This window comes from Octopus bimaculoides, chromosome 9, assembly GCF_001194135.2.
Source record: "Octopus bimaculoides isolate UCB-OBI-ISO-001 chromosome 9, ASM119413v2, whole genome shotgun sequence".
NCBI lineage: Eukaryota > Metazoa > Mollusca > Cephalopoda > Octopoda > Octopodidae > Octopus > Octopus bimaculoides.
The window spans coordinates 15,990,064-16,001,088 of record NC_068989.1 but is presented as its reverse complement, the minus strand read 5'-3'; the positions used below and the strand labels follow the sequence as shown (position 1 = coordinate 16,001,088).

General features: G+C 38.2%; 1 protein-coding gene across 1 annotated transcript in view; it reads left to right on the top strand.

Annotated features, from left to right (window-relative positions):
* Positions 1–562: 562 nt before the first annotated feature.
* Positions 563–11,025, top strand: part of LOC106876901 (uncharacterized) — a 16,882-nt gene continuing 6,419 nt past the window's right edge. The window contains exons 1-4 of the mRNA XM_014925651.2: positions 563–1,755; positions 5,644–5,714; positions 6,900–6,969; positions 9,963–10,247. Coding sequence (XP_014781137.1) covers positions 1,654–1,755; positions 5,644–5,714; positions 6,900–6,969; positions 9,963–10,247 — 528 coding nt within the window. The 5' untranslated portion in view covers positions 563–1,653. The remainder of the gene's footprint in view (positions 1,756–5,643; positions 5,715–6,899; positions 6,970–9,962; positions 10,248–11,025) is intronic.

Genomic DNA, 11,025 nt, shown 5'->3' with positions numbered 1-11,025 from the left:
ATATATATATATATATACACATACGAAGCACTTTTTTCAGTTTCCGCCTACCAAATCTCCACTCACAACGCTCTGGTGGATCCAGGGCTGTGGTAGAAGACACTCGTCAAGGTCGAATATCACGCAGTGCAACTGAACCCGGAACCATGTGGTTGTGAAAGAAGTGTCTTACCACATAGCCATGCCTGCAGCTATTAGTTTTCTAAATCCTTCAGTTACTTAAAAAAAACAAAAAAACTTACTGCACACCGTTTCAAAAATACTGTCTTAATTACGCTTAAATTCAGTATTGACAACGGATGCAGAACTTCTAAAATTACATGTCATTCTCCTAGTTAATCTTGTAGGAACCTGGCAGACGTGAAGTGGATTCGATCCACTTTACCCAAATTTGAATAGCTAGGCCGAATCGGTGTCTCCACCATTTGACCTTTTCCTGACCTCTTCTACTCTATCTAGAATAGAGATAAACAAGCTAAATCGTTTGCACTCACTGCCCGGATTCATGGCTATAAAAACAGGGGACCACCAAGAAAACTTCCTCTCTCTCTCTCATTAGTCACCAGCAGTGACGCCTCGACAGCTTGGTCGCTGGTCGTGGCGACTGGGCAGCTGAAGCCATGGACACAAGCAGGCATACGAGCTAGCAATTCTTTTTCTCTATGACCCTACCGTCTCTCTCTATATATAATTACTGCTAGAAAAAAAGGTACATACAGATACAGGCCTAAATCCTTAACCTTGCATGTTTTATATACTATTACACTGGCCTACCCGTCGTGGTATGGCAACATAGAATGTAACGGCAAAAATAAATATTTTCTTATAAAAAATGATCTTCATCGTTCTATCAATAACCGTTACAATCTGACTCAGGTCAAATGACTGTATAGAGCAGTATCTCTTAGTATTTTCCCTGTATGATATGAAGGTGATTACGTTGGTGTTTCTAGCAGGTTGAACGATCCTGTAGAGGCTCTCTTCTTAGCGGAAGTTGGTTCGTAGTTATCTGCCCCTGTTGGCACGAATTGATTTTTGTTCGGTGGATTCGCAGCCAAACCTCTTTTTCAAAAACAGAAATTCTTCAGGCTGACAACTTGGGCCTAACGGTGTGTCGCTTGGATGTGTCCAGATCATCCTTAAAAGTAATTTAGACCACAACAACCCAACGGCTCCTAATTTTCGTGTTTGTCCTATTCATCTTTTTATCTTCACAAGTAACAGAAAGCTCTAAAAGAAAAGAGGTTCTGTAAAACAAACAAAAAACATTTAACAATTTTAAACTAAAAGAAAAAGCAGCGAAAGAAAAGAAAAACAACGAAAAAGCAAAAAAAGAAAGAAAAACAACAAAAATCCGAAAAAAAAAAGGAAAAGAAAAAAGTAAACCTCACAATACATACGACGAAGAGAAAATAATTTCCAGAAATTCTAAATTAAGTATAAAGTAAAAGGACATAAGAAAATAATTACAGAAATATTATTTATTATTAGTTAATAGCTATTAAAAGTAATACAAACCACAGAAAGAAAAGAAAGAAAGAAGGAATACGACATCCGTGAAAGCCAAACCAAAAAGCAGGAACGAAAGTTCTACAAGGTAGTTGAGAGAGACTAAAAGACTAAAAGAGGAAGACAGAGAGAACAAGTGCAAGAATGGCGGAGAGCCTGGAAGCTAAGATTGAGAAATATTCTCAAGAAAACGTTTTTCTGCATAAATACTGCATCTTAAAGAAGAAATGCGACACACTTCAGCAGGTAAGAAGACGGTCTGACTGTAAACAAATACCTACACAACACCTGTGCTACCTACAAGCATACTAGTATGTGTGTGTGTGTGTGTATATATATATATATATGTATATATAAGTATATATACACACACCTAGATCTTTGTTATTCTATTACTTTTACATGTGGTATGATATTTTCACTTCTGCATAACTTGTTTCGAATTTCTTTTGTTGCTTTACCACTCAATGAAACGTGTTATATATACACACACACACGCATACACAAATAAATTGTGAGTAAATTCACCTGCTTATGTCTAATAAGCAGATTTAGCGTCCTTGTGAAAATAGATCCCTGTTGTTAAGCCAGGCTGGACTCGCGAACACCTCGATGAGTTTCCTCTATTTATTGCAGCCTTATTGAGAATATAAATGAACGTTTATATTCATCTTGTATGCAGAGAGATAGTGTTTATAGTGTTTATACAGCGTGACAAAAATATCTCCAACAAGCATGTGAACTTTTGCATAGTTTATATACTCACGCAATTTTATTGTGTATGTGTGTATGTCCGCATTTCTTCGTTGACATTGGTTGGAGAAGTCGTTATGGTCCCAATAGTTAATGTCCTTTTAGTCGTTGGGGGTGATAATATATCGCTCGCATGTTCTGTTATTTGCTTTTTGCGTTTAAGAAATAAATTAATGGTGCAGAAAGTGAAACTAAAGTCGGCAGAGATCGTCATTTTCCAGAACTTTGCAGTGAAAGAATTGTTTTCTTTGGAATAAAATAAAAGCGACGCAAACTTAATGTAAACCGATTTGTTTTCGTAAAATGCTTTTATTTTATAATTTTTTAAGACAATAAACTAAAATTTAAGAATTAGACCCTCAAGGTATTTAACAAATTCTGTAGAATTTAAATTTCTTTGTGCGATCGTCATGAAATAAATTCCTGCAAATTGAGAAAGCGCTAAAGTGCTATGCGTAGCCTCATGTTTACTTTTTATGTTTGCTCTATATCCCTTATTGTATTTATGTAGATAGATAGATTGATCGCTTGGATCTACAGAATAAAGACTGACCGTGATAGGTAACTGTTAACAGGCATGCTGGCAATCTGTTATAAGTCGAGGCATGGCTGTATGGTTAAGAAGTTTGCTTCCTAACCACATAGTGGGACTGAACCTGGAGGCTGTAGTAGAGAGGATTTTGGTAAGTCCACTACTATAGCCTCAGGACAATCAAATCCTTGTGAGTGGATTTGGTAGACTGAAATTGTGTATTTGTGTGAGATTTATATATAGCACCCGTACTGGTGCCACGTTAAAAGTACCCAGCACACTATTCTGACACTAGCCTGTTCCATAACATTGTTTGAGGCTCACCAGTGCATAAGCTCTACAAGATTTGACAGTGGGATATGAGACTCAAAGAAGTAACTTGTCTAGTACTTTGATAATACTTGCATACACAACACTTGTGTGGTGATTCGCCAAACACTGGTTCATTACAGTATACTGCTGAAATATATGAACAGAGCCTAATGAGGTAAAGAAGTTAACTGTACTTACAATGTTCATCATATAACTACAAATATTCTAGGACTACATTGTACTCTTACTGTCTGGTCTTCCACAGATTCTGATAGTGCCACACTGGAGACCGATAAAATGGACATGGTTGAAATATGACTGTTGCTGTTCTTCTGCACTTATTTGTACCATCCCAAACAGTATTTGATGAATTTGCAATTGTTTGTGTGTGTGTTCTTGTACATTTGTTTGAGAATGTTTTTAGAATGTTGTTGTAGCGATGCTCTGGAGTGTTGTGTGTTTGGAAGTGACTTAACATGTAGTGACGGGACTCAAGAAGTTGAAACATTCAGCAATCACACAAACTGTACTTTTCACATGTTCAGGTGGTTATGTCTTTTATTTGTGTTTTGCTGTGCAAGTGGTCTGTAAGTATTTTATGTACAGCCTGTTATGGTACAAAATAGAAAGATTGGAGTTAAAGGTGGTTAAAGCCTTCTCCATGATGGATCTAATCTATTGCTTTGTATGCAGCTGGTGTTTTCTATTTGGCCAAATGTGGTACCTGTGATTGCTCTAAGTCTGTTAGTGTGAAATTCTGCTTTCTTTATTGTCATCTGTGTGTTGAGAATATTTTAGAGGAGTTGCATATAACGTCTAGTATATTTGTTTTCTGTGTGTGTGTGATATTTTGATGTTATTGATTGGTTGTATTAGTTGTTGTCTGTTATTGTTAGTATTCTTACAGACAGTGAATTTGGTAGGTGCTACTTTAAGTATGTTGGACAAATTTCAATGTGATTGAAGTCAGGATGTTGTTCTTTAGCTGTGTCTAGAGAGTCAGGGAAGGTTTGTGTGTGTAATGTCCTCTACATAAAAGGTTGTCTGTTTAATCTGGGAAGGTCTTGTAGGTAAAACTTGAAAAGAATAGTGAGACAACGCATCAATTTGTTATTTCATTTGGGTGGGAATTTGCAAGTTTTGGAAATGTTTTTATTGTACACTTCATAAGCTTGACTAGCCAATGCTTGGTATTGTTTCTTTAGATGGTTTTGAGAATTTTTTTGTGTAAGTGGATAGTGAGGAATTAAGTTAAAAGCTTTGTTGATGGCAGTCAGAACGATAAATGTGGGCAGATTTATCATCATCATCATCATCATCGTTTACCGTCCGCTTTCCATGCTAGCATGGGTTGGACGATTTGACTGAGGACTGGTGCAACCGGATGGCTACACCAGGCTCCAATCTAATTTGGCAGAGTTTCTACAGCTGGATGCCCTTCCTAACGCCAACCACTCAGAGAGTGTAGTGGGTGCTTTTACGTGTCACCCGCACGAAAACGGCCACGCTTGAAATGGTGTCTTTTATGTGCCACCCGCACAAGAGTCAATCCAGGGGTACTGGCAACGATCTCACTTGGCTTGCCGGGTCTTCTCACGCACAGCACATTTCCAAAGGTCTCGGTCAGTAGTCATCGCCTCGGTGAGGCCCAATGTTCGAAGGTCTTGCCTCACCACCTCAGCCCAGGTCTTCCTGGGTCTACCTCTTCCACGGGTTCCCTCAACTGTTGGGGAGTGGCACTTTTTCACGCAGCTATCCTCATTCATTCTCACCACATGTCCAAACCAGCGCAATCGTCTCTCTTGCACACCACTACTGACGCTTATGTTGTTGATTTTTGTATATCCTATGAATAGTGATTGAGTGAAATAGGTTGAATCCATGTTGCAGTTCGGAGACAAGAATACATGGATTAGTGATGTTGAAAATTTTCTGGTTTGTATGTAAGAGGGTACTAATGTTATTTCACTTGCTTTAAAAATTTTATGATTTTACCTTGCTTTCTAGAATCTAAAATGTAGACATGGGTAAGTGGTTCAGGCTCTTGGGAATTTAGTTGTATGTATGTTTGTGATTTTGTTTGGTTTTAAAACTTTTGAAATCTTAGATTTCCCTATTGACTGTTTTTAGTGTCTTAGGAAAGGAAGGGTCAAAATAATAGTCTTGTTGGAAGGTGCATATTTTTCATTTTTGTATTTTTGTTTTCTTTTGTTGTGAGGAAGCTAGCTCACATTGCAACACAAAACCAATGCTCTTACCAAGTATTTTTCAGCATTACATTGCTTGATCTGTAACAAATTGGAGCCAAATCTTCCTGAAATACATCCTTTTCAAAATGGCTAAATATTCAGGATACATTTATATCAAATATATTATGGTATGATAGATATGCTCACACCTGGAATGATGGTCACAGGATGAAATTTTGACATAAGTAACAGGGAATTCATTAACTACTCATACAGCAAAAGAAAAAAAAAAAAACCCTCTTCATCACTCTTCATCTCAACTTTTATAATATCGTTATCTCTTTTCAGTCAAATGAAAGGATAGTAAACCGCATTCAACATGTGAAAAAACTCATAAAAAGATTCAAGAAAGAAAGACGGTGAGTTTCTGTATATTTCTGGGAAGAGTGTATTATTGGTTGTGGTAATAATAATTTTGATTAGAGAATCTGTGTCTCTAGTTTGTATTTTATACAGAACTATGTTTTAATTTCACATTTAAAGTAACTCATTAATTCATATCTGCTGCAGGTGTTCAACAGGCTATACACTTCTTTCCACAGTTTATTTACCCTCCAGCTATTATGGTATTTTCCTTGGAAGTTAGTGACCTGTGGCAATTGAGCACAGGTTCAGTGAGAAACATATCTTGTGGCCTTGATAAACATGCAGGAAATTTGTGATTATTGAGAATTAACCAACATTAAAATAAAAATTTTTATATCTGCCCTTCCACCACTAATATTATGAGATTCAGCTATATAGGGACCATGCCAAAGCGACCACTGGAGCATGATGTGGTCCTTCAACTGCATCATGTTCCAATGTCGGATCCTGTCAAACTGCTCAATTAATGCCATCATGGAAAACAGATGTTAAGATACTGTATGCATCCTAGTTTTAGAATAGGCACATCATACTTCATGCTGTCTTATAAAAGGCAGCTAAAAGGGTTGGTGACAGGAAGGACTTCCAGCCATAAAACATTACCTCAGAAAACAGGTGCAACCTGTGCCAGTGTGAAGATGATGATGTTAATGGTTGATAACATTCAAATACAGACTCATATATTATAATATATTGGTTGTAGATGACTAAGATTTATACAGACAAAGGCAAACAGCAGATGATTTTTCAGAATTATATAATCAATAAAATTTATCAAATAAAATTCTTCACCAAAAATTTGTGTGATCATTGCCTCTGTTGGCATGAAACTTAGAAGTCCTCTAATTACTGCATTGTAAAAATTATTCATACCTTGATTGTTTGTGAAACTACTTTACATGCATACATACAGGCATCTAATTAGCTTTTGCAGAGTTTTCATAACTCAGATTCCACTTACATAACATTGGCCCATCAAAGGCCATGGTGGAAGATACTCAAAGTAATGCTGTGCAGTGGGATTGAACCAGGAGCCTTGCAGTTATGAAGTTTTACTTCTTATCTACACATCCATGACCAGTGTTCATTTCTTAATTACTTACTCTGTAGCTTTTTATTAATGATTTCATCTCCTCCCAGTCTTTATTTAATTATTACTTTATATTTATATATTTTAGGTTTTTATCCAATAAACTGGACGAACATGGTGATAACTACAGAGAGGCATCTGTTCCTGTTATGTGGGAGGTATGTTTCTATGATGTGGTTGTATTCATTCATTATTTTTCTTCTGTAAAAGCAGGACTTGGTCTTCTAGCACTTGTAACCACTGAAACAAAGCATAAAACTTCCACTTTCTTTCTAATCTATTGAGTTGTGTAGCCCTTGGTCACCCTTGATTGAGCAGGCCTCAATCAAGAGCATTGAAACTGTGACCAACTCTTGCTATATTTAAACACAATGTATGTGTTTACATACATTGTAAACACATACAATTGTAAACACATACATTGTAAACACATACAAAGGCGCAATGGCCCAGTGGTTAGGTTAGCGGACTCGCAGTCATAGGATTGCGGTTTCGATTCCCAGACCGGGCGTTGTGAGTGTTTATTTAGCGAAAAACACCTAAAGCTCCACGAGGCTCTAGCAGGAGATGGTCGCGAACCCTGCTGTACTCTTTCACCACAACTTTCTCTCACTCTTACTTCCTGTTTCTGTTGTGCCTGTAATTCAAAGGGGCCAGCCTTTTCACAATGTGTCACGCTGAATATCCCCGAGAGCTACGTTAAGGGTACACGTGTCTGTGGAGTGCGCAGCCACTTGCATGTTAATTTCACGAGCAGGCTGTTCCGTTGATTGGATCAACTGGAACCCTCGACGTCGTAAGCGACGGAGTGCCAACAACAAATGTGTATTTGAGTGTGCTTATGCTTGTCACCCTAGCTTGACATTGCATATAAATGCTATTCCTTTCCAATATATTCTGCAAAAAGCATGTCTGGCCATGGGAAAATATTACTTTGCTAGGAAACAAGCAAGAGTTGACAACAGGAAGGCTGTCAGAAATCTGCCTCAAATCTGTTTGACCGAATGAAGCAAGGAAAAGTGATTAAAACAATGATGATGATGTGTTTGTACAATCGTGTCTGTATTGTGTATATTTGTCATCATCATCATCATCGTTTAACGTCCGCTTTCCATGCTAGCATGGGTTGGACGATTTGACTGAGGACTGGTGAAACCAGATGGCTACACCAGGCCCCAATCTGATTTGACAGAGTTTCTACAGCTGGATGCCCTTCCTAACGTCAACCACTTTGAGAGTAGTCTAGTGGGTGCTTTTACGTGCCACCCACGAAGGTCAGTCAGGCGGTACTGGCAACGGCCACGCTCAAAATGGTGTATTTTACGTGCCACCTGCATAGGAGCCAGTCCAGCGGCACTGGCAACGATCTCGCTCGAATGCCTTCACACGTGCCAGGAAGGCTACGCTGGGCACAGGTGCCATGACGATTTCGCTTTTGCTTGCCCCAACAGGTCTTCGCAAACTGAGTTTCATGTCCCAATGAAGGAGATGACGTTTGTATTTGTATATATGAGTATATATGTGCAGGTTTGTGCGTGTGAGTTTGTACAGTGTTCCCCTGTTGTTACCTTTTTTCAATATCCTCCATATCTGCTGGTGTTCTTTTTTTTTTTTTTTTCCTCTCTTTTTGATGCTACTCCTAAACCTCTGCTTTCCATCAAAACTTACTCCCTCTCCATTCCTCCTGTTGTAATAATTTTCTTCTCTCTCACTTCTTCCACTTTATTTATCCTACCAAACCAGTAAACACTTTGCACTTTCTGGCGAAGAATTCTGTCCGAAACAAACTTCTGTTCTTCCTCATGGCATAACATTTACTCCACCGTTTGGACAATTGGTGTAACCATTTACTGAAACAGACCATCATTAGTCTCCTAGGATTGTACTGTTTCATTATAGTGTAACTAAACATTCATTATCTAATGGGTATTTCCATTTTTTGTTGTTTTTTTTTTTCTTTTAATATAAAGTGGTTGGCATCAAGAAGGGCAACCAGTCATAGAAACATCCCAAAGGAGATACTGGAATATGACACAATACTCTGGCTTCTTAGATCTTGCTGAATTGCCCAACCCATGCTAGCATAGATGATAGACATTAAATAATGACGGTAATATACACATATATATGTATGTGTGTGTGTGTGTATATATATATATATATATATATATATAAATAAATAATACAAAGAATATGTATGCATGTATACACACATATATGTACATACTTACATCTACATGTGTATATAGATGCATATCAGGGTACAGGACGTTAGAAAAATGAACTACAGACAACGGAACGAACACATAGGAAAACAGAGAGCCACTTGGAATTAATCCTTCGTCAGCTGCCTTTATTCTAACTAGACGTTTCGAAGATATATATATATATATATATATAGGCTCCATACTTTGAAATGACTAAACATGAACTACTATTGGAACTTACATAAATTGTATAGGAAACTTTTTACCCCTTCTATACACCACTTTCCTTGAATAATGGAACTGCAACTACAATATCTTTATATATTTTATATTTTTATTTCTATTTTCATTCTCTTATTTTCCTCTGTATTCCCTATCTCCTCCTTTTCCATCATAATTCCTTATTTCTTACTCAAACATTAACCTCTATTTAACCATCTCACATCGTCTCTGATGAAGGGATATCCATAATATCCCAGAAACAGCTGTAAGACTATATCCATATCTTTTTTACTTATAAATGTCCTGAAAACTCCTCACAGCCTTGGCTTTGTTATCTCATTTTGTCTAATATATATGTATATATGTGGAGGTGCGTGGCTTAGTGGTTAGGGTGTCAGCACCATGATCGTAAGATTGTGGTTTCGATTCCTGGACCGGGCGATGCATTGTGTTCTTGAGCAAAACACTTCATTTCACGTTGTTTCAGTCCACTCAGCTGGCAAAAATGAATAACGCTGTGATTTACTGACGTCCCATCCAGCTGGGGAGCACATACGCCATTGAAACCAGGAAACCGGGCCCATGAGCCTGGCTAGGCTTTAAAAGGGCGCATTTATTATTTTTCTATATATATATATATATATATCATCGTCATCTTTCTGCACCTTTTTTTCCCACTGTTGGTGTGGCATTGTTTCTCTTATCTTATTCCTCCATTACAGGAAGACCAGATATACCTCAATGCTAACCAAACAAAGGTAAAGAGTCCACCGGAATCATGTGAAGAGGAGCCTCCTTCCAGAGTTGCTAAAGGGTCGTTGGGTTTCAGTAGTCTACTAGAGACGACGGGCAAAGGTCCACTGCCCTCAGCACTTGCTAAAGTGCGTAAAATGAAGGCTGACAAGAAAGATGGTGTTGCTGACAGCAGCAAGAAGCACCCATCGAAAAATGCATTTCTGACATTCTATGAGCATCATAAAAATATTGTTCAGGATGAGTATTTCCAGGTTTGTATGTTTTTTTATAAAGATTTGTTCTTTCTTTTTTCCCCTTTCAGTCAAATAGGAGATTTCTTAGGGCTGTGAAACTTGTCAGACTTACATCTTGAATTAACCTTTTAGCATTCAAACCGGCCATATCCAACCTAAATATTCTACCAGTTTTATGTTCAAGCCAGCCAGATGCAACCTCTCACTCCTACCCTACAATGTCCTTCTAAAAACAAGCAATCACGTCATGAAAATCTCAAAGCTGTAAGATGATGCATGATTAATTCAAAACAATGTGAATAAATAAGCATTACTTGTGACAATAATCTTGAATGTTAAAGGGTTAAGCAATATTTGTTTTTTATGACATTTCTGCTTTAATCACATCAAGCAAATTAGCTGGGCATTATCCCCACCATCGTGGAGGTGCAATGGCCCAGTGGTTAGGGCTGCGGTCTTGATTCCCAGACCGGGCGTTGTGAATGTTTATTGAGCGAAAACACCTAAAGCTCCACGAGGCTCCAGCAGGGGATGGTGGCGAACCCTGCTGTACTCTTTCACCACAACTTTCTCTCACTCTTTCTTCCTGTTTCTGTTGTACCTGTATTTCAAAGGGCCAGCCTTGTCACACTGTGTCACACTGAATATCCCCGAGAACTACGTTAAGGGTACACGTGTCTGGAGTGCTCAGCCACTTGCACATTAATTTCACGAACAGGCTGTTCCGTTGATCGGATCAACTGGAACCCTCGACGTTGTAAGCGACGGAGTGCCAACAACAACAATCCCCACCACT